Source organism: Saimiri boliviensis, chromosome 2 (genome assembly GCF_048565385.1).
Source record: "Saimiri boliviensis isolate mSaiBol1 chromosome 2, mSaiBol1.pri, whole genome shotgun sequence".
Lineage (NCBI taxonomy): Eukaryota > Metazoa > Chordata > Mammalia > Primates > Cebidae > Saimiri > Saimiri boliviensis.
Window position 1 is genome coordinate 139,106,634 of NC_133450.1, and position 23,747 is coordinate 139,130,380.

The 23,747-nt window shown below is 47.4% G+C and overlaps 1 protein-coding gene across 2 annotated transcripts in view; it reads left to right on the plus strand.

Moving 5' to 3' along the window:
- CAMSAP1 (calmodulin regulated spectrin associated protein 1) overlaps nucleotides 1-23,747 on the plus strand; it is a 96,720-nt gene that overhangs the window by 18,439 nt on the left and 54,534 nt on the right. For both annotated transcript variants that reach the window (XM_039461352.2, XM_039461351.2), the window contains 2 exons: nucleotides 10,673-10,935; nucleotides 11,935-12,096. In XM_039461352.2, the coding sequence (XP_039317286.2) occupies nucleotides 10,673-10,935; nucleotides 11,935-12,096 (425 nt within the window). The remainder of the gene's footprint in view (nucleotides 1-10,672; nucleotides 10,936-11,934; nucleotides 12,097-23,747) is intronic.

Genomic DNA, 23,747 nt, shown 5'->3' on the forward strand with positions numbered 1-23,747 from the left:
TTGTTTTTGTTGATCTGCTTTCAGATTCACTGACTTCCTCTGTCATTGCCATTCTTCTGTTGAGCCCATCCAGTGAATGTTTTTTTTTTGTAGTCTGCTATTTAATTAGGTTCTTAAGACATTTAGAACACCAAATTGTGAGGATATATTCCATTTGTCAGGGCAAACACAGATCGCAGGTAGCCCAGGAGCTGAGGAATAGCTTTGATTTTTGCTTTCTGATCAATCTTGCGCTGCTTTGTGATCTCATATTTCTCTCTTCCTGTGTTAAAGATCTCACCTTCCCGGTGTCTGGGCTTCTGCAGCTGCGGCTGCTTGAAGTAAGCATCAGTAAGATGTTTTGGGATTTTTGCATTGCTGATAATCAATTTGGTTGAGGTGTCAATGACCGATTTCTGGTGTGTTCTTTGTAGAGGAATTCGATCGAGGACCAGAGGCGGAGTCACAAGTAACAACCTATTAGCCAGCTGCTTCAGGAAAACAGCCCTCTTGCCCCCTTGGGTCCACTGAGGATGGTCAGAGTGTCCCAGGGGTGATGCTGGCTCGCAGTTTGCTCACGTGCTGACTGAAGGGCTTTTTGCCGTGGCTCAACAGCTTTCGAGGTACATCTTCAGTAGGATGATAGCTAGACATTTTGCCAAGTTTAGCCACCCAGGGACTGCCGTTCCTGTCACCGCCAACTGGTTTTGTCACAGTTGAAAGAACCTTCTCCTTTTTCTTTTCAACCTTGTATTTAGTGGCTGAGTACTTTCTCTTTTACATGGCCTTTCTGGAATATGTAGATTCGAGAATACTTGCCTCCTCTGACAAGGACAGGATTGCGGCTGCAGTGGGCCTTCCCCTTCCTGGGCTATTTAGCCTTGAGCTTACCCTTGTTCACCTTGCCACCAGCATCAGCCTTCTTGGCTTTGGGTTTCTTCTCTTTAGTATTCGGCCTCTCAGCTTCTTCACCCACCATCTTGCAAGATGGGAAGGAGCCATCCATGAATTTTACGTTGTTGTACTTTTTAGTTCTGAAATTTTCGTTCTAGTTTTTAATTTCTCTGCTGAGAACTTCTGTCTTCTCATGTATTTTAAGAGTGTGTAGCTTTACCTCATGGAACTTATAATAGCTGCTTTAAAGTCTTTGATAACTAACATCTGGGTCATTTTGGGGTTGGCCTCTGTTGCTTGTCTTTTCACTTGACGATTGGTCACATTTTCTGGGTTCTTTGTTGAATAATTATGGATTGGGCTCTGGACATGTTGAACATCGTGCTGTGAGACTGGTTTCTGGGTCCTGTTAATGTTCTTTGGATAATGTTGATTTTGCGTTGCAGCTGGGTTGCAGTAAACCCCGTTGGGTTCAGCTCAGGAGTCTGTGCTGCCGTCACGGGTGGTGGCTGCAGTGTTGCTTTGGCTCTCACAGCCTTTGCCTCTGGGCCCCGGCCTGCCCGAGGCACCCACAGCTCAGGAGCGGGCCCGGACCGTGCGGGCTCCTGCGCGTCTCTGGAGCTCCCTCTCCAAGTCTCCTTCTGTGGATTCCCTCCACGCTTTCTGGCTCCCAGGAACCCTTCTTCCTCAGCCTCTGCCCAGAAAGGTGGGGGTGTTTCTGCTGCTATGCTGTCACTACACAGCTCTGTGACTGTGACCGGCCTGGTCAGGCCAGGAGAGAGAAGTGGGAGCCCTCAGGATTTCCCCTCCAGCTTCTAGGAGCCCCTTCTCCTGGTCCTCTGGCCAGAGAAAGACGGTGTTTGTCTCAGAGCCTGGCTGGCTGTGCCTGCTGCCCGGTACTGTGACTGGGGCTGCCCTCGGGTCTAGCCAGGACAGCAAAGGAAGACACACCTGAGGAGTCCCCTGTTTAGAACTCCTCCTTCAGAATGTGTCCTCCTCCCTGGTGTGCCTGCTGTGGCTGACTTGCTAGAGTCTTTAGGTAGTTTTTTTTTTTTTTTTTTTTTTAATTGTTATGGGAAAGGGGTCCCAATCCAGACCCCAGGAGAGGGTTCTTGGATCTCACGAAGGAAAGAATTCAGGGCGGGGCCGTAAAGTGAAAGCAAGTTGTTGTTGTTGTTGTTGTTGTTGTTTAAATTGCATTTTAGGTTTTGGGGTTAGCTGTAGTCAGCGGGAGAGGGGCTGTCCTGGACTCACTTCATCTTGGTAGGCCTCGGAAGTCTGGGAGCCTGCTTCTGTTGTTGTTTCTGCTGGCTTTTGCTCATGATGTCTTGTCATTTTGCTTATCTGACCACTGTATGTGAAAGATTTTGGAAATAATCTGAGGCCTAAGATATCATATCTTCCCACGGGAAGTGTTTTCAGCAGTCCCTTGGAGACAGGAACAGATCTGGTCGCCCTACCCTAGGCCCTGGTGGAGGTGCTTCACACATACGGTCCACACCTGCGGGAGGCCTCACACACCGCAACTCACACATACAGAGGCGCCACACACACTCCACACCTGCAGGAGACTCCACACACCCAGCTCACACCCACACAGCCTCCACACCCAGCTCACACCCACAGAGGCTCCACACACACAACTCACACACAGAGGCCATGTTTTAGTCTCCCTGAGGCTGGGCTGCTTCAAGTTTGCTCCTGTGCCTGGGGGCAGCCCTTCAGGTTTCCTACCTAGAGTGTATGGTAGGCGCCATTGGGCAGGCCCTAGAGTCCGGATTTTGTCCTTAGAAAAGGTGTGGTGCCAGAAACCCAGCCTGCCATTGTTACCACCTCTCCTGGCAGGGACAGCTAGTCCCAGATGCCCTTGGGGAAAGCGCTGCCCCGGGCGGGTTCTCTGGATTGTGTCTTGTCCCTGAACTTGCCCTGGCAATTCCTCACCACCCGGTTGGCTGGCCAGAGCCTCCCACAGGTGTGGATTGTGTGTGCAGAGCCTCTGTGCGCTGTGTGTGTGGAGCCTCTGTGTGTGTGAGTTGTGTGTCTGGAGCCTCTGTGGGTGTGAGATGTGTGTGGAGCCTCTGTGTGTGTGAGTTTTGTGTGTGGAGTTTCCTGCAGGTATGGATTGTGTTTGTCGAGCCTCTGTGGGTGTGAGTGGTGTGTGTGGAGCCTCTGTGGGTGTGAGATGTGTGTGGAGCCTGTGTGTGTGTAGTCTCCCGCAGGTGTGGGTTGTGTGTGTGCAGCCTCTGGGTGTGCGCTGTGTGTGTGGAGCCTCTCGCAGGTCTGGAGTGTGTGCAGAGCTGTGTGTGTGTGTGTGTGTGTGTGTGTGTGTGTGTGTGGTGCCGCTGTGTGTGTGAGTTGTGTGTGTGGAGCCTCCCGCAGGTATGGATTGTGTGTGGAGGCTATGGGTGTGAGCTGTGTGTGTGAGTTGTGTGTGTGGAGTTTCCCGCAGGTGTGGATTGTGTGTGTGGAGCCTCTGTGGGTGTGAGTTGTGTGTGTGGAGTTCCCTGCAGGTATGGATTGTGTTTGTGGAGCCTCTGTGGGTGTGAGTTGTGTGTGTGGAGCCTCCCGCAGGTATGGATTATGTGGAGGCTATGGGTGTGAGCTGTGTGTGTGGAGGGAGGGTCCTGCAGGTGTGAGTTGTGTGTGCAGAGCCTCTGTGGTTGGGGGTTGTATGTGCGGAGCCTCTGTGGGTGTGAGCTGTGTGCACTGCTCTGCCGTGTCTGCCACGGGGCTTGCTGGCCTAGGCGAGATCCAGCGAGCCTGGAAGGAGGCTCCCTCCCACCCCGCCCAGGGGCCTCCCTGCTCCTTCGCTCACTTGTGCTCTGTACTCCCTTTCCAGGCTCAGGCTGTGTGGTTTGTGTTTCGGTTGCAGTGGCTGTGCACTTTGGGGGCCTTGAGATTTCTTCATGAGCTTGGGGGAGTGAGCTGAGGGTGGGAGCTTACGGGGACAGGGCCTGGTGCCAGTGCCCCTCCTGCTGGGTTTCTGAGGTATGAATGAGGATGGCTGGGCGTTAGGTGCAGGGCCTCTGGCCTTATAGTTTGTGCTCTGCTCTTCCCATCCCTTGCCCTCCCGTGGCCTCTCAGAAGAGCTTGGGAAGGAGGAGGAGAGGCTACGACGGTTGCCCCTTAGTGTCTGCCTGCCGGCCCAGTGGGGTCACCGTCACTGCACTCATGAGATGGTCCAGGGCGGCTGCGGGCAGGTGGACTCCGTGGCCCCTACAGCCTTTCCTCACCAGCATGTGGACTCTGCTGTGGGCTTGGTCTTTCTCCACCCTGGGGCTTGTCTTTCCTGGGAGTTCTCTGAGTTTCTGGGAGTGTTTTCGTTTCCTTCGGGCTTCTGTTTGTGCTTCTTGGAGCATTGTTCCATGGTTGATTTGAATTCTTGTCTGCGGTCCCAACCTTGGAAGGGTCAGGTCGGCATCTGTTGGTCGCCTTTTCTCCTGGGAGTTGCAGGTTTTCCTGGGGGTCTTTCTTTTTTGTTAAGGAGCTTTGGGTTGTGTGTGGAGCGTTTATTTAGAATATTGTATTTGGAGGCAATGGGTCCTGTTGGAAGCCTGAAGGATGTTGATTTTGGTTTATTCTACCAGGTAGTCCACCCAGTTACCTTGAGACCACAGGCCGCGGCCCGCCTTCTGGGGGTTGAGTTGAGTGTGCATTTTGTTTTGGGTATTTGTCCTGCTGCCCTGGTGGGGCTGTGGGCTGTGGTTCTCACAGTGCTTGTCGAGAGCAGCCAGGAGGTGACACAGGTTTCCAGGGTCTCTCCGTCCAGCCCCAGTTTTGGAACCCTTTTCCCCCTTGAGGGTTCTCAGGGGCCTTCCTTCCTTGCCTTCTGGCTGGAAGCTGAGTCTATACCTGTGACTGCCGTGGCACAGCCGGGCTGTGCTTTGCTGCTGAGGTGCGGTTTGTTACTGGTGATCCCTGGTGGGGTCAGGTGGATTTGGCCCTGTGGGAGCCATCACATCAGCTTTTCTTACCCTGTGTCTGGCGTCTCCGGGATGGAGCTGGGGCATGGGATGTAGTGGTTTAGAATTAGGAGACTGCTGGCCGCTTTTACCTCGAGTTGGAATTATTTCTATTAGCTCTTTATGTCTGAACAGGAAGAGTATCCACGTCTTCCAGGTGGAGACTTTCACAGCTGCGTTTGGGGCCTCTGCAGAGGTGACTCTCACTGAATGTCAAATGCTGATAGCCAGGCCGCCCACAGGGACATTCTAGGTTAGTTGGTCTTGGCTCCCAAGTGGCTCAGATGAGCAGCAGGGCAGAGATTCACTGTCCTTTGCATCTCGGGGCTGTGCCTGGCACTGCAGTGGCTTAGTCTCTTTTTCTGGGACTGAGTTGGAGGCTGTGCAAGTAGCTGGCTTTAGGTTGGGCAGTGACCACAGCTGTGGCACCTGCCAGAGGGGTCTCTGCCTTGTGCCACCATGGAAGAGCTGGTGGTTGGCGTGGATGCCTCCTCCCAACCTCAGCCCTGCGCAGGTGCTACGGGAGGGCTGCAGTTGACACATGGCTGCTTCCTCGCCCGCCCTTCCATCCTCATCATAATAATAGCAACAGAAGGAATAACTGCTGAGACTCCTGTGTGCATCCATGGAGCTTAGGCTCAGCAGGCACAGGGCAGGAGATGGACCCTTCCATTGTTTGTAACAGACAGGTAGCGACCAAGGTTCAGAGACGCCTAGTAAGAGGCCGAGCTGGGACTCTGGGCCAGGTGGCTGTGCTGGACCCTGCCCTTGGGAGACCCCAGTGCTCTGACTGCTGCTCACTGCCAGCTGCCACCCCTCTGAGTTCCTCCTGCACTTAGTGTTGACCCCACTTCCACTGCAGACTGCTCAGAGTCTTCTGACCCCTTCCCAGGGCCTTTCTGTGGGGCCCCTGCCGAGGCCTGCAGCCACTGCACATGCGGTGCTCATGGCTACTGACGTAGCAGTCTGAGGAGTGACAGTGCCGCCACACTGATGGTGCCGTAGCTGACTCTGTCTCCAGTCTCATGGGCCCCTGCCCCGCCGTGTCCTTGTTTGACCTTCACTCTGCCCCCCTGTTGCCATACTTCTCCTCACTTCCTCCAGGCTGGGCCCTCCTACTCACAGACGCCCCTGCCTCCTGCTTCACACAGACACACCGCAGATGCTGATGGGCCGCCCACCCCTTCCTTGTGTCTGTACCCTGATGCAGTGAAAGATTGCCCCAGCTGGGCCCTGTGTCCCTCCCCTCCACCTCCCGAAGGGCCTCCTTCCTCAGGAGCAGCCCTCGTCTTCAGCCTCTGACATCGATTGGGTTTTCTCTCATCAACATTTCTCTAGTCCTTAAAACACACATCTTTTTTGACCACACTTCTCCCTCAGAGCAGCGGCATAGTTCCCATTGTCCTCACTTCCTTACTTCTGTGCCTGCGGCCGTCTCTTAGCCAGTCCTCAGAACGCTCTTCCCGTCTGCCAGCTGAGTCTGGCCGGCTCTGCGGTCTTCTGTGGTCTTCGTGCATGCATCCTTCTCTGCCTTCCTTGGTGCTCGCTCCCTCTTTGAAACCTTCGCCTCCTCTGGCCTTGTTAGCACCATGTTCGTGTCCTGCCCTGCCCTCTGCTCACTTGTCTGTTTCCTTGGCTTCTCTCCTGATACCTGTCCTGTGGGCTTGCTGTCCTCAGATTGCCTTGAACAGCTTCTGCTCCCACCGCACCCGGCTTTCTCTGGATGACTGGTTCCCTGGGCACTGATGGCTGTGTATATGTAATGGGTTCCACACCACGTCTCTAGCTGGTCCCTTTACTCTTGCACCTCCAGTCTCTACACCTCCGCATTGGAAAGCTCCCCGTGGGTCCCTGACTGCCCTCCTTCTCCACGCTGCTGGTTTCCTGTATTAGGAAAAGGGACTATCCTGCGCCAGACTGGCAAGAATTCTAAGTTTGGTGTCTTTGCCATATTGCATCAGGCACAGGCCTGCTGCTCACGCCTCCGGGGTGGTGGCGCACCTTCCCAGGGCTGGTTGGCGGCTTGCCTGTGTCCACTTCCATTATCTCTCCTGGTGGTGACCACAGCAGCCTCCTGGGTTCAGGCTCATCCTCCTCCATTTTGCTTACAGGGAGCTCTAGTACATAGAGTCTCTTTGTCCTCTGGCTTCTCTGACTGCCTTACTTGACGTGGTCTCATTCCATTCCTTGTGTGCCCGTCTAAGCCTGTCTCGCTCCCGTGTCCAGTTCCTCCTAGTGCAGGCGTACCTCAGGTGCATAAGAACCTGCTGAGCGAATGAATGAACATCCTGTTTGCCTCTCCTGTGCAGTTCTGAACCGCTGTCATTTGCTAACATTCTCTTAACAGGGTCATTGTCATGTTTTCCTCTCTCTGTCCTCTACCATGGGCCCCACTAGCTGCTTTCTTCCCTTCAGAAACTTTTCCATCTGCATGTCCCACTGTCCAACCCTCAGTGCAGGCTGGTGTCTCCTGCACCCCAGTCCCCAGCGCTCACCCTGTGTGACACCCTCTGCATTGTATAGAAATTACCTGTTGACTTTTCAGTTGTCTTACGAGTCTTAACCTGAGAACCTGTTTTACTCCCTGACATTTTTGCACATTTTCGGACTAACATGGGTACTTAATAATTGTTGAATGAATGTGTATTAATAATTCTAACAGTCTTACTAGTTTGTAGAAAAAACGAAAAAAACAAAACAAAACAAAACTACTAGAAATACATTGAAGGCATTACAAAGTTTTTTTTTTTTTTTTTTTTAGTAGCTATTGATTTTGATAGAACATTAAAGGTTTTAGGACTGTGCACATACAGCTCTTGCAGTAGTTGACTTTATTGACGCTGGCTACTCATGGCCTGAGTTCAGTGTTCAGTGCCTGAGGGCAGCACTGCCATGGGACGGCCATGGAGGAGCGTGGCCACTGTCAGACGCAGTGCAGGCTCTAGCCAGGGTCTTCTTGGGTCAGATGGGAAGGAGTCCCACAGTGATGAGGACTTCACTACTGTCTGAAGCTTGTATCTTTAGTAAGTGCATCATTTTCCCTTAACTTTCATTTTCCTGCATCTGAAACTGATGTGAATTAGTTGTGTTATTCACATTCACATATGATTCAAAAAGGTGATTACATGAATCACTTTATATTAATTTTAAAAGTGGGCTACTCTATGAGAAATGTTTCTACTTGGTAGATTGCAAAAGAGAAACTTAAATCAGAGCCATGGTTGCTTTTTCCAGCCTGGCTGGCCAGGTTTCTGCATCTGTGGTGTGCGCTCCGCCATTCTTCCTGGGGCTTACCCTGCTTCCATCTAAGGCCACCCCACGCCTTACGTGCCTGTCCCATCACTCCCTCTGCACAGAGCCATCACCCTGGGGGGGGTCCCCAGGGGCCTTTCTCCTCAGCTGTGACAGTTTCTGCCCCTAGGGGGACTGCATCGCAGTTGTCCCAATGGGAGGAGAGGGTGGCTTGGGCCAGGTCGATTAGGGTCAAGGTACCCCCAGACATCTACATGGAGATGTCAGGTAGGCAGTTCAGGAAAGTGACCAGGGCCAGAAATGTACATCTGGAGATTACTGTGAGTCTGTGACATTTCCAGCCATGAGAGTGAATTAGGTCACCTGGGAGGAGTGAGATAGGAAGTGTCCCTTTCAATATTTGGAGAAGTGAGGGGCAGCTGGCATAGGAGATGGAGCAGGCAGTGAGATGGGAGGACAGAGGCCAGGAGCCCTGACTTGGTGGGCTGCTGCTGTGGTCAGTTGAGTAAGAGGAAGGCTGAGAGTGACTGTCGAATCTTTCCCCCGGTGCCGGTGCGAACCTGGTCAGGTTATGGGATCCCTTGCTCAGTGCCCTCCCCTGACTTCCCTCTATGTCCACGGGTGTACAGCCTGTAGGCCCCCTGTCTGTCTCTGGCCACCATGCTCTTGTTTCCTGGGATATCTCAGTCTGGTATGTGTGGGGTGACTCTGTGCACACCTCAGCTTTCCTTGAGCAGTTCATGAGGAAAGCAGAAGTCTTCTTGCTGTGCTTGGTCTTGATGCCTGTTCCTTGGGTTACTGCTGTGCTCTGTTGTATTTCAGAACTTCAGGTGATTTCAGAATAGGGGGCTGGCTACCCGGTGTGGTCAGCAAGTATAGGATTTGAGTCTGTTAATGTCTGTTAAGCCAGCCTTCCAGAGCTGGAGCCCTGGCCACCCCCGGGTTGCCATGGTGACCTAATCATTGTGTCCAGTGGGGCTTTTTTAAAAACAAAAGTGCTGTGTGAATGATGGCTGCTGCCGTTTAGAAATAAACCAGTTGTGAGGTGCTCAGATTATGGGAAAATGACCAGATTCCATGGGGCCATAGTGAAGTGACTCAGGGCTCAGGAAAATAGTGAAGGAAGCCAGAAGAGATGCCAACAGAGAGAGAGAGAAGGCTGCTGTGAGGAACCGTCGCCATAGCTCGTTCTTCCCCTGGGGTAGAGCTTAGGAGAGCTTGGCTCCGAGCACAAGGTTTGATAGTGTCCCTGTGAACATCTCCAGTGCTACCGGTTGTCTCAACGCTAGGTGTTGGTGGGGTTTCTTCGTGAGCTGTTCTGTGGAGACTAAACTAAAAGTTTAGTCCTTTTTAAACTTTTCTGGAGGTGGGAGTGCTCCTGTCTGCACCTCCTCCAGAGCTTTGGGCATGGAGCGTGTTAAAGGCCTGGGAGTTCTGTGTTTCCCAAATGCGTCTGACTGCCGAGACGCCCCTCATCCTCTGTCTTCGGTCGGACAGCCGTTGACATTTTGAGACAGTGTGAGGAGCACAGCGGCAGGGCTAGAAAAGTGGGTGAGGCCAGCTGTGACACATTTGGTATCCCATGTGTATGTTGCTCCTGGTGCTGTTTGAATGGGAGGCAGTGTGTGTTGCAGCCGGAGGTGTCAGATCGTGTGGGTTCAGGCTGGTCTCTGCCTCCTGTGGCCTTGGGCAGGTTACTTACTTTCTTTGTACGTCAGTTTCTTGTTTGTAATGTGGGGATGGTAGTCCTCATTTGACAGAACCGCAATGCAAGATTAGATAAAATGGTTCATGTCAAGAGTTTGATGCTGCCTGGTCCAAAAATGGATAAAGGCTGATTGCCACTGCTGTGTTGTTGTCATGGTTACAGTGGCACCACACCTGCCTGGCTCCCTCTTCTGTAAAGACCATGGGTGTTGAGCCTCTGTCGTCACCTCCTGTTTTCATGTCAGAAAGAGGACACTGGGCTCCCTCCCCAGGCTGATGCCCACCGTGCTCACATGCCCTCTCTGCTGGTGTCGCCAGGCACTGCACAGTCCTAGCCTATGCTGGTTTCCCCGCAGCCCCAGTCAAACTCTCAAGGCTTCCATGCCTACCCTCTTACTGCTGTTAGGACAGTCATCCTTTGAGGTCACAGTGGTAGAGGTCACAAAATGATTTGAGTTGTCTGTGTTGACATAGTAGTAATCTGAGATGCTATAGTTGCCTTCGTCAGTACAGAAGGTGACAGAATTATTGAAGAGCCTAGAGCCTTTTCATGTTGTTAGTTGCCCATTTAATCAATCAATCAATTAATTTTTTGAGACTTGGTCTCACTGTGTTGCCCAGGTTGGAGTACAGTGGCACAGTCATAGTTCACTGCAGCCTTGAACTCGGCCTCAATCGATCCTCCTGCCTCAGCCTCCCAAAGTGCTGGGACTACAGTTGTGCGCCACTGCACCCAGCCATGCGCCTTTTATTGGTTGTGCTTTTTGTCTAGGGTTGCACTGGAAGGGGCTCCCATGTGTGCCCCTGCCCTGGTGCTGCTCAGGACGTGTTTGAGTTTTGTGTGACACGCTCACCTGGTCCTCCCCTCCCTGTCTTAGATAACATCCCTGAGGACCTCAGAGATCCTTTCTACGTGGACCAGTATGAGCAGGAGCACATTAAGCCGCCTGTTATCAAGCTTCTCCTGTCCAGCGAACTGTACTGCCGTGTCTGCAGCCTCATCCTGAAAGGGGACCAGGTGGCCGCCTTACAGGGACACCAGTCTGTCATCCAGGCCCTGTCCCGGAAAGGGATCTATGTGATGGAGAGCGATGACACCCCCGTGACAGAGTCCGACCTCAGTCGCGCACCCATAAAGATGGTGAGTGGTCTGTGGTGGCTGGCCCCAGGGGCCAGGCTCTGGAGCCATGGGCTCTCGTGTGGCGCACCTGGCATGGATCATGTGAACATGGTGTGCAGTGAGGTGGTGGAGATCCGAGCTGTTACACACTGGCGATCCTTAGGAAACTGCGTCTCTTTTAAAGCACATGACTGTTGTGGAGAATGGGGAAAAGAGGGCTTCCACTAAGCTCTGTTTCTCATTGGGAATGCTCTCTGAATGCTGATTGGAGTGAGGCCTGTTAATATTTGAGGCAAACTTTTTACAGATGATGAGAAATCTAATTGTTGTGCCCATTCTGTTAGGTTGTTTCATGCATAGTTTCTGCTAAAATAACTGTCTGCCTTTTTCTCCCCCAAGTATCCCACCCTCATCTTTCTCTAAAGGCTTGCTACTGATGTGCCTTTTCCAGAGCATTCTGGGTCAGGGCCATTCTCAGTGCCTCCTGACTGCCTTTGGTGATTCCCATGGCACTGCCCAGACTGTGGGTGCCATGCGGTGGGTGAAGAGAGTGTTACTTGTGTTGTCTGAGGAAGCTGCACTGAGTCACAGTGCAGCTGTAGCAGGCACAGCTCTGGACGAGGAGCCACAGCCCTTTGGGTGGGTAGTTGGCCTGGGGCAGGTCTCCTGTCTCTGCCTTCCCGCAGCCATGATGTAGGAGGAGTAGTACCGCCTTTCCCGGGAGTCCCACAGGGCTGCTGAGGAAATAAGAAATGACAGTGCGAGACAGTGCACCACAGGCTGCAGGGCTGGCCTGCCTGCCTGAGGATGGACTCCTGGTTCCTGATGGACCTGAGGCTCGTTGGCCAGAAATGCCAGGCTTTAAATAGTGATGGTGATGGGGAGGGCAGGTCTCTTGAGACAGAAAGGATGAGGAATGAAGAAATTAGGCCTGAATTCTGAGTATGAACAGGTTCCCTGTATCAGAACCTGGTAAGAGGGGTGGGTTTGAGGGGTTTCAGCTGCTGCCTCTGCCCCTAGAGTGCCCACATGGCGATGGTGGATGCCCTGATGATGGCCTACACCGTGGAGATGATCAGCATTGAGAAGGTGGTGGCCAGTGTCAAGCGCTTCTCAACGTTCAGTGCCTCGAAAGAACTTCCATACGACCTCGAGGATGCCATGGTGTTCTGGATCAACAAGGTGAGTGCCCTGCCTAGATGCAGCATGTGACTCTGCCTCTGTGGCCGGTCCCCTTTTCGCTTGAGAACAGCACACTTTGTCATGCTGAGACCCAGCCCTTCATTTGGGGTGAGTCATATTTTGTGTCCAGAAATGTGTCTGCTGTAGTTAGAAGCAGAGCCAACAGGCATTGCTCCCACAGGCTGAGAGCAGAGGGTGATGAATTTATATTTGAAAATGCAGCACATATCGATGCTTTAAGTGCCTTTTTAAATTTTTTATTTTTTTGAGACGGGGTTTCACTCTGTCCTCCAGGCTGGAGTACAGTGGCACAGTCATGGTTCACGGCAGTCTTGACCTCCCAGGCTCCAAGTAATCCTCCTGCTTTAGCCTCCTGAGTAGCTGGGATCACAGGCACATGCTACCATACTTGGCTAATTAAAAAAAAATTTTTTTTATTTTTAGTAGAGACGAAGTCTCGCTATGTTGCCCAGGCTTGTCTTGAACTCTTGGGCTTAAGCAGTCCTCCCTCCTTGGGCTCCTAAAGTGCCGGGATTACAGGAATGAGCCACCACACCCAGCCAGTGAATAATTTCTTTTTATTTTCATCATATGCGCATCTGTATGCAAAAAAAAAAAAGGAAAAAAAATGGCATCTTCCCAAATGCTGTTTTCTCCTTTTACATTTAGAAGCTCATAGTGTAATTTTTAATACAGTATATGTAAAGAATGTTATTTTTAATAGTGTCTGATTATTTATAGGCTTACCTTGCTAGAGCCTTTGGTTAGTAAGCATCCTGATTTACAAAAAGGTGTTTAGATTTGTGCATTAACGCAGCAAAGGAACTAGGAGATTGTGTGGCCCCGTGTGAGGCTGGATTGGTGGACCTGAATAAGAAGCTTACACAGGATAGCTCTTTGGAGTTACTGATGATCTAGCTTGCATACACAGAGTCAGGCTGGTGCTCCATCTGCTGGCTCCCTGGAAGGCCCCTCCATCACTGTGACAAGCGGGTCTTTGTCAGGAGTTGGCAGGGTTTTGTGCTTTGACTTTTTCTAAGACAGTTGCCCAGCTCTTTAGCTGTTTTCCTATCCAGGCTTGGGATTGGGGAACCGGGTGGATGGGCAGACTCCGTACATTTCCTTACCCTGCGTCCAGGTAGGGACAGAAAGCCACAGGGTTTTCTAGGACTCACTGGAGCCTCTGAGCCCTAGTTCAGACTTGGGTGCCAGCCAGTGCCATCTCTGCCCTACTCTACCTGTCCAGGAGGACTCCTCCCTGTGGTGAGCGCCATGTCTCACTCGCCCCTGTCTTTCACCTGAGAGCTTGCATGTGGGAAGTGCTTGCAAGAATTCTGTGAAAAATGGTGTTCAGTACTAGTGCCCATTTCCACAGGAGCCTGAGCATTCCTGTAATCCTAGCAGAAGCTTCCTGTGATCAGAAGTCAAATTTGAGCTTTTATTTAGTATCTTTTGTTGATTTTTCCTCAGTTACCCATTATCTCACAGCCTCAGTTACCCATCATCTCATCTGTGAAAATGGTTCACATTCTCTGATAGTTTTTCTTTATTCATATGTGTTAAATAGGCCTGCAACTTATCAGTCACATTTCTACTTGGTAGGTACTGTGCAGTGAGTTTCTGCCCATTGGTCAGATACTGATGGCAGCTGCTCCAGTGACTCCCCGTGGCCCCTCTGGGATCTCGGTGTTGCTGGAGGTCAGGTGGTCTCTCAGTCTATGCAGTGGTCTCTGTGCAGCCACGATGATTTCCTTCAGACCACATTCCTGCGAGGGGAAAGGTTGTTGATAGTTAAGGACTTTTTTTTTGTTTTTTTGTTTTATTTTTTGGCCAAATCTGATCCTAAAGATTGTAATATTTTCCTTTCTATTAGTCTGTGTAGGTGTCTTTTCCCATGTCTTCCCAATCTTGGTCATTATTAAAAATTACTTGCCAATTTGAAAGGTGAAAATAGTGTCTTTTTCTATGGTAAAGACAGAAAAACTTAATTCTTGGTACAGTTGCAGTTTAGAAGATAGAGCATCTGTGTGACTCTTTACCCTCTTTGTCTGGTGAATCATTGTTATCTTTGCCTATATTTCTTTTGGTGGAGGGTATGTTTCTTTTTCCCCTGCTTGGCCCCACTTCTCATATTTGCTGTGCATTTATAAATGATTTCCCAGGCCGCTGTTGGCCTCCGTGTGTGTGGACTCTGCAGATAAATAGAAAGTGGCCTCCTTGTAGCCCACAGGCATCATTTTGCTATTCTCGTTTCTACCTCCATATTTTAAAGACATGCACTGTTTCTGGCTCCCGACTCATTGGTTGTAGACACGATCTACTGACTTAGGATTGTGACAGATGGAGTTCCCATGACCCTCCACTCCCCATCCTTCTCATTTCCCCGTGGTTGCGTTGACAACTTTGGGCACATTCACGATCAGACTTGATGTTCCTGTGGACAGGCATCCATTTTCACAGCTCACGTTCCTTTCCTTGTACCATGCTTTTGCTTTTCCTGGAGTTAATACTTGCTTTAGTTTTCATGATCTTTTCTTTTTTTCTCATGCGTTATTTGTATTTGTATTCGGTGTTTTCCATGTTTTACTGTTTTCCTGGCATTTCCGTATGAATTTAAGTTCCTTACGTTAGTGGTTTCTCCTTATGTGACTTTCTCCCGGGGTGAGTCCTTGATGCAGGATGCGATGCCAACTGAATGCTTCCAAAGCACCTTTTGGTTGGTGTGAATGGTCAGGTGTGTAGGAAGCTTGAGCTCCCCTAGCAGCCCCTCTCACCCTTGCTGTGTTTCTTGGCCCTCTCCAGTGTGGGTTTTCAGATGCTTCACTGGCTTCAAGCTGTGCCCCAAAGCTTTTGCTATACAGGTGAGTTTTCTCCCCACTGGAAATTGCTGCATGCTTAACAAGCTTTGGGCTCTTGGTATCATTTCCATAAGGGGAAGTTTTTTCCTCTGGCATCAATTCTTTGATATATAAGGTCTGAATTCCCTTTGGGCATACATACCATGTTTCCAAGATGCCTGCTGTGCAGGCATTTGAGGGCAGATTTCAGCTTTTCACACCCACATCTGGGTCCCTCCCTCGGGTTTGCTGTGTCGTCCCATGCAGCAGGTGTGTGGGGGAATGCTCACATTCTGCGTTCCTCCTCTTCTGTGGCATCACGCTGGGACTGTGGCCTGCCCCTGCTTGTATGGTTGCTGCCCTGGCCACCTGCGTGTCTGCTTCTGGGACTTTCCTCCCTTCACCTCTGCTCTAGACTGCTCACCCGCCTCCTCCTGGTCTGAGGAAAGGCTGGCGCTGTGCATATCCGAGACCATTTCTGAGACAGCTTCTGCAGGAGTCTTCCTCCACCTTGCCTTGGTGATTGCGTAGCTAGATGGAAGCACTTTCCCCAGCCTAGAGGGGTTGCCTAGCTTTCTTCTCTCTTCCAGGCTGAAGAATCTGCCAGCATGTGGGTTCCCCGTCCTGTGTGTGACCCGCATGATCTCACTCAGGTTCTTCTCCCTGGGTCCTCTGAAGTTTCACCATGAACCACCTTGCTGGGGCTCTTTTTATTTTTTACTGATGCCCAGCCAGTTGTTGTCTTTTTCTTTTGGAGACAGAGTCTCGTTCTGTGGCCCAGACTAGAATGCAGTTGTGTTATCGAGGCTTACTGCAGCCTGACATCCCAGGCTCAAGCGATTCTCCCACGCCAGCCTTCTGAGTAGCTGGGACTACATGCATGCACCACCATGCCTGGTTGATTAAAAAAAAATTATTTGTAGTGAACGGGGGTCTTGCTACATTCCCTAGACTAGTTTTGAACTATTGGGCTCAAGCAGTTCTCCTGCCTTGGCCTCCCAAAATGGTGAGATTTCAGGTGTGAGCCACCGCTCCTGGCCTGTTTTTGACTTTTCTGCTGAGATATATTTTATATGAAGTCAGTGGATCTTTTCCCGTGAGTTTTGATAAGCATTCATTTGTTTAGCATTTACCACAATCAAGGTAATGTTTCCATCTCCCTAAGAAAGCTCTTTCATGATCCTTTACAGTTAATCTTCACTCTTTGGCTTTCTTCACTGTGAATTAGTTTTGCTTTTTTTTTTTTTTTTCCAGGTTTTGATAAAAGTAAAGTTGTGTGGTATGTGCTCTTCCTCAGTTTGGCTTCTTTTGGTGAACAAAATGTTTTTGAGATTGACCCATGACATTGCATCTGTCAGAAGTTCTATGGCTGCTCGGTAGAGTCCATCGTGTGAATATACTGTACTTCATTTCTCTCTCCGTCTGTTGATGGACACTTGGGTGTTTTCAGTTTTTGCCTATTTTGAATAAAGCTACGAGGGACATTTGTTTACAGATTTATTTTTCTTTTCTTTTCTTTCTTTTTTTTTTTTAAGACATAGTCTCACTGTGTCACCGAGAGGGTAGTGGTGTGGTCTCAACTCACTTCAACCTTTATCTCTGGGGTTCAAGCGATTCTCCTGCCTCAGCCTTCCGAGTAGCTGAGATTACAGACGCCTGCCACCATGCCTGGCGGATTTTTATATTTTTAGTAGAGAAGGGATTTTACCATGTAGGCCAGGGGTAGTCTTGAACTCCTAACCTCAGATGATCCACCCATCTCGGCTTCCCAAAGTGCTGGGATCATAGGCGTGAGCTACCGCACCTGGCCGTAGTTTTATTTCTTGTAAAATGTAGAGGTAGGATTGCTGGGTCATGTGATAAGTTTATGTAACTTAATATAAGTCTGTGTAAGTTCAGTCTTTAGAATAAACTGCCAAAATATTTTCCAGTGAGTGTACCGTTAGAACTCCCACTAGCAAGATAGAGTTCCAGTTGCTCTGTACTTTTGTCAACACTTATTATAGTCCGTCTTTCTGCGTTAGCCATTTGAGTGGATGTGTAACTGTTTCTCATTGTCGTTTTAATGCACGTTTTCCTAACGGGTAAAGATGCTTGTCTATATTCTTTCGTGAGGTGCTTTTTCAGATATTTTGCCCAATTTTTAATTGTGTTGTCCTATCAAGTTACAAGAGTTTTTAGAAATAGATTTGGGAATCAAGTGCCTTGTCAGATGTGTATATCGTGAAGATCTTCTCCCAGGTTGGCTACCTCTTTCTTTTCTTAACAAAAAGTGTCTGTCAAAAAGCAAAGTTTGGCTGGGTGTGATGGCTCATGCCTGTAATCACAGCACTTTGGGAGGCCAAGGGCAGGCAGATCGCCTGAGATCAGTAATTCAAGACCAGCCTGGCCAAAACTGGTGAAACCCCATCTCTACTAAAAATACAAAAATCAGCCAGGCATGGTGGTAGGCGCCTGTAATCCCAGCTACTCAGGAGGCTGAGGCAGGAGAATCACTTGAACCTGGGAAGTGGAGGTTGCAGTGAGCTGAGATCACACCACTGCACTTCAGTCTGGGTGACAGAGCAAGACTATGTTTCAAAAAAAAAAAGCAAAGGCTTTTAAAGTTTTCTTTGTAGCCCAGTTTATCACTGCTTCCTTTTATGGTTTGTCCTTTTGTGCCTTAGGAAGAAATCTTGACCTACTCCGAGGTTGTGAGGGGTTTCTCCTGTGCTTTCTTCTGGAAGTTTTATTGTTTTAGCTGTTACATTTGCCTCTGTGACCCTCTTTGAGTTCATTTTTATGAATGATGTGAGGGAAGGGTGGCAGTTCATTTTATTCTTCATATAGGGAGCAGTTCTGAAGCCATTTATAGAAAAGCCTTTCCTTTCCTGATTGAATTACTTTGACAGCTTTGTTGAAATTTAGTGTATGTGAGTCTGTTTCTGGATTCTGTTCTGTTCCACTGATTTTTGTGTCTGGTTTATAGCAATACTTGAAATTGGACAATGTTAAGTCTTCCCGCCATATCCTTTGTATTAAAAAATAATTGTTTTCGTCCGGGCGTGATGACTCATGCCTGTAATTCCAGCACTTTGGGAGGCCAAGGCAGATGGGTCACTTGAGGTCAGGTTTTGAGACCAGCCTGCCCAGCATGGTGAAACCTCATCTCTACTTAAAATATAAAAAATTAGATAGGCATGGTGGTGCATGCCTATATCCCAGCTATTTGGGAGGCTGAGACAGGAGAATCACTTGAACCTGGGACGCGGAGGTTGCAGTGAGCCGAGATCATGCCTGTGTACTCCAGCCTGAGAGACAAGAGTGAAATTCCATTTTGGAAAAAAAAAAAAAAAAAAAAGTTTTCACTATTGTAGGTCCTTTGCATGCCTACCCTGAATTTTAGAATCGGCTTGTCAGTTTCTATAAGAACACTGACTGGGATTTTGATTGGGAATATGTTGAAGCTAGATGACTTCAGGGGGAATTAATATTGCATATTCCAGCCCACAGACATGCTGTATCTCTTTATTTTGTGTAGACTTAACGGCTTCACAGCGTTTCTCAGCCATGTTTTATAGTTTTTCAGGGTTAGGTTTTGTATGTAGTTTAACTTTATTCTGTATCTTTTGTGTTTTGGATTCTATTATAAATGATGTTCTCCTAATTTTGTTTTCCAGTTACTAGTCTGTAGAAATGTGATTAATAATTTGTATATTGACTTTATATTTTGTGACCTTGCTAAACTTACTTATTCTGGTGGCATTGAGGAAATTCCTTAAGATTTTCTATGTAGAAGATCATGTTGTCTGTGTCTAAAGTCATTTGTATTACTATGTATGCTCTTTTTAAATTATAATTTTGTTTTTGATTATTGCACTGTTTAGGACCTCTGATAGAATATTGAATAGAATTGGTGAAGGAAGACATTTTTGCTTATACTTAATCTTAGGGAATAAACATTTACTGTTTTAACCATTGAAATGATGAATGTCGGTTGTAAATTTTTTTCATAGGTGCCCTTTATTAGGAATTCTGTGCCCCTGTGCCCCACCCCCCTTTTTTTGAGATGGGGTCTCACTCTGTGGACCAGGCTGGAGCACAGTGGTACCATCATAGCTCACTGTAGCTTAGTCCTCCTGGGCTCAAGCAATCCTCCTGCCTCTGCCTCCTGAGTAGCTAGGACTACAGGCACACACCACCATGCATAGCTAATTTTTTAAAAAAAATTTGTAATTTTCGTAGAGGGATTTTGCCATGTTGCCCAGGCTGGTCTTGAACTCCTGAGCTCGAAGGATCCACCTGCTTCAGCCTCTGACACCTGGCCAGGAGTTCCCTTCTATTCTAAGTTTGCTTAGGGTATTTTTTTCATGAATACATAGTGAATTTTGTCAGGTGCTTTTTCTGTATTTATTGAGATGATTATATGGCTTTCCTTTTTAGTCTGTCGATACGATGAATTAAGTTAATTGATTTTCAAATGTTGAACCAGTCCTTCCATTCCCAGGACAAATACAAGTTGGTTGTGTTTATTATTTGTTTTATATATCGATGGATTCGATTTGCTAATATACTGTTGATGATTTTTGTGTCAATGTTCTTGGCAGATACTGGTCTGTAGTTTTTTTTTCTTATGTATTTCTGTTGTTTTGGTGTCATGGTAATGTTGGGCTCAAAAAGTGAGTTGGGAAGTATTAATAAGGTAAAAGGAAATTATTAAATTCACTGATAAAGCAATATGGGACTGGAGTTTTCTTAGTGAGAAGATTTTAATTATGCATTTAATTTCTTTAATATACATATAGTAATAAATTTTCCATTTAGCATTGTGTCACCTTTGGTAATTTATGACTTTTAAGGTATTTGTCAATTTTAAGTAATTGAATTTATTGGCATAAGGTTTGTATTTCTTTATTTTCCTTTTAATATACCTGCGATCTGTAGTGATAATGTCCTATTTGTTTCCCGATGTTGGCAATTTCTTTTATTTTTCTTTCCCTTGATTAGTTTGATTTATCAACTTTATTAATCTTCTAAAAAATCTGCTTTTAGTTTTTATTTAATACTTAATTTCCTTTTACCTTTATTATTATTACGTATTTATTTTAGGTTTAATTTATTCTCCTTACCTAGTTTTTGAAGGGGAGGAGTTAGCAATTAAAGCCTTTTTTCATTTTTAAGATAGGCATTTAAAGCTGTCGATTCCTCGCTAAGCAACACTTTAGCTGTGCATTATATGTTTTTGTAGGTGTGTTTTTAGTCACTCTTTAAAATATTTTGTTTCCCCTGTGGATTCTTGTTTTATCACTTTGTTATCTGGAAGTCAGATGCTTAATTTCTAAATACTTAAAGAGAGGTTCTAGATAGCTTTTTGTGTTGTGATTTCTGGTTTAATTCTGTTGCCAGGGAACATACTCTGTGTGATTTTCATCCTTCTAAATTCATTGGGACTTAGGGTCTGCCATGTACCTTATGTTGCAGAATGTTTAATATACATTTGAAAAGAATATGTATTCTGGCTGGGCGTGGTGGCTGATGCCTGTAATCCCAGCACTTTACGATGCTGAGGTCGGTAGATCACAAAGTTAGAAGTTCAAGACCAGCCTGGCCAAGATGGTGAAACCTTGTCTCTACTAAAAATACCAAAAAAATTAGCCAGGCATGGTGGTGGGTACTTGTAATCCCAGCTGTCTGGGAGGCTGAGGCAGATAATTGCTTGAACTTGGGAGGCAGAGGTTGTAGTGTGCCGAGATTGCACCACTGCACTCCAGCCTGGGCGACAGAGCAAGACTCTGTCTCAAAAAAAAAAAAAAAAGAATATGTATTCTGCTGTTTGAAGGTAGAATGTTTTCAGTGTTGGTTGAGATTGGTTGTTGGTGGTGTTCGTGTCTCCTTCCTTCGGTGTTTTCCTGTCTTTGGTCCTATTAGTAGGTTGATCTGAAAAGAGAATGGCAGTCCTGAGCCATATGCTTGTAACCCATCTTTTGGTTCTGTCACTTGCTGCTTGTGTATTTTCAAAGTCTGTTAAACGTTTACACATGTCCAAGTTTTGGATATTAATTGATGAATTAACCCTTCTGTTATTACGAGGTGTCTTTCTCTTTTTGTCACTGGTGATAATCCTTGCCCCAAAAGTCTGCTTCCTTTAATGTGGATGTGGCTATTCAAGAGTGCTTGTGAGTAGTGGCTGCACGGTGAATCTGTTTCATTCCTTTCACTTGTAACCTCTTGTTGTCTTTCCCTTTAAAGTGAATTCCTTGTAGATGCCCTATAGTTGCTCTTGCTTTTTTATTCATCTGACAATCTCTGCCTTATTGTTGGAGTATTTAGACCAATTGCATTTAATGTGATTATCCATAAGGTTTGGTTTTACCATCTAGTTTGTTTCTGTTTATCTCCTTTCTTTTTTTTCCCTCTTTTAAGGCTTATTTTGGATATTTTTTAGTACTCCCTTTTATCCTCCAGCATTTCGTAAGGGGCTGCTTTAGGGTTACTTCTGCATCTTTAGACCATCACAGGCTGCCTGCAAGTCAGAGTGATGCACAAATAGCAGAAGACACACCTTTTCCTCACTGACCTTTGTGTCACTGTTGTCATTCATTTTACTGCAACCTCAGCTGTGCTGTTTTGGCTTTCCTTTATCATTTAAAGTATTTAAAAATTGGGGAGAAATGCCATATATAGGTGTTGGGGAGGAAGGCAGCAAACAACATTGCCATGTATGTACCTATGCAACAATCTTGCATGTTCTTTATATGTACCCCAAAACCTAAAACGCAGTAAGATATATATATATATCAAGTATTTAAAAAGTGAGAACAAAAGTCCACATAATTTTCATTTTTGTTCCGAATTCCTTTGCATACATCAAGAGTTTCACACGTTTTGGTGTCAGGACCTCTTTGTACTCTTAAAAATTGCTGTGGACCTCAGATAACTTACCTTTTTTTTTTTTTTTTGTAGAGATGGGGTCTTGCTGTGTTGGCTAGGCTGTTCTTCTCAAACACCTGGCTTTAAGCAAGCTTTCTGCCTAGGCCTCCCAAAGTGCTGGGATTACAGGTGTGAGCCAGTGCATACTGCTGAACTTCTAAAGAAAGTTTTAATCTATCAATGTTTGCCATAAACTTCACTGTTGTTAAAGTGTACTAGTCAGTGGATTTTTTTTTTTTTTTTGGAGAGACAGACTCTGGCCCTATCACCTAGGCTGCAGTGCAGTGGCACGACCTTGGCTCACTGCCACCTCTGCCTTCTGGGTTCAAAGGATTCTCCTGCCTTAGCCTCCTGAGTAACTGGGATTACAAGTGTGTGCTACTGTGCCTGGATAGTTTTTAAATTTTTTGTAGAGGCTGGGTTTTGCCATGTTGACCAGGATTGTCTTGATATCTTGGCCTCAAATAATCCACCCGCCTCGGCCTCCCAAAGTGCTGGGATTACAGATGTGAGCCACTGTGCCTAGCCTAGTCAGTGGTTTTTAATATATCCATCAGGCTGTTGTATTAGTCTCTTTTCACACTGCTTAACAAACTGCCCAAGACTGGGTAATTTATAAAGAAAAGAGGTTGAGTTGACTCAGTTTCACATGACTGGGTATTCCTCAGGAAACTTACAATCATGATGGAAGGGGAAAGAGGCATGTCTTACATGGCGGCAGGCATGAGAGAGCGAGTAAGAAAAGGGAAAACTGTCTTATAAACTGTCGGATCTCATGAGCCCTCACTCACTATCACGAGAACAACATGGGGAAAACTTCCCCATGATCTAGTCAACTCCCATCTCGTTCCTCCCTCAACATGTGGGAATTATGGGGATTACTGTTTGAGATCTAAGATTTGAATGGAGACACAGCCAAAACATATCAGCTTTAGAGTCATCATCACTGGCTAATTCCAGAACTTTTTTTTTTTTTTGAGATGGAGTCTCACTCTGTTTCCCAGGCTGAAGTGCATTGGCATGATCTTGACTCACTGAAGCCTCTGCCTCCCAGGTTCAAACGATTCTGCTGCCTCAGCCTCCCAAGTAGCTAGGATTACAGGTGCCTGCTACCACGCCTGGCTAAATTTTGTATTTTTAGTAGAGACAGGGTTTCACCATATTGGCCAGGCTGGTCTCGAACACCTGACCTTATGATCTGCCCTTGGTCTCCCAACAGAACATTTTTATCACTCCAAAAAAACTCTATGTACCTATTAGCAGCCAGGCCTAATTCCCTCCTCAGCCCCTGGCAACTACCATCTGCTCTGTATCTGGGTGTTTGCTCAGTCTGGACAGTTTTTATGAATGTTATCATACAGTATGTGATTTTTAGTGCCTGACAACTTTCATGAAGCATGTTTCCAGGGTTCATCCATGTTGCAGCAGTGCCAGTGTTTCATTCCTCTTTATGTCTGAGTAACATTCCACTGTGTGCTTATACCTCATTTTGTTTGCTCGTGCATCAGTTCGTGGGCATTTGTGGTGTTTCTGTGTCTTCGCTGTTGTGGATAATGCTGCTATTCGTGCACAAGTTTCCTGTGTGAATATATGTTTTCATTTTTCTTGGATATGTACCTGGGGTAGAATTTCTGGGTCATGTGTTAATTCTGTGTTTAGCTTTTTGAGGAGCTTCCAGACTGTCCTCCACAGCAGCTGTGCCATTTGACATTCCCTCCAGCTGCATCTGAGGGTTCCGGTTTTCCCCAACCTTGCTAACCATCCTTGCTAACATTTGTTATTTTCTGGCTTTTTTTTTTTTTTTTTTTGAGACGGACTCTTGCTCTGTCTCCCAGGCTGGAGTGCAGTGGGGGCGATCTTGGCTCACTGCAACTTCTGCTTCCTAGGTTCAAGTGATTCTTCTGC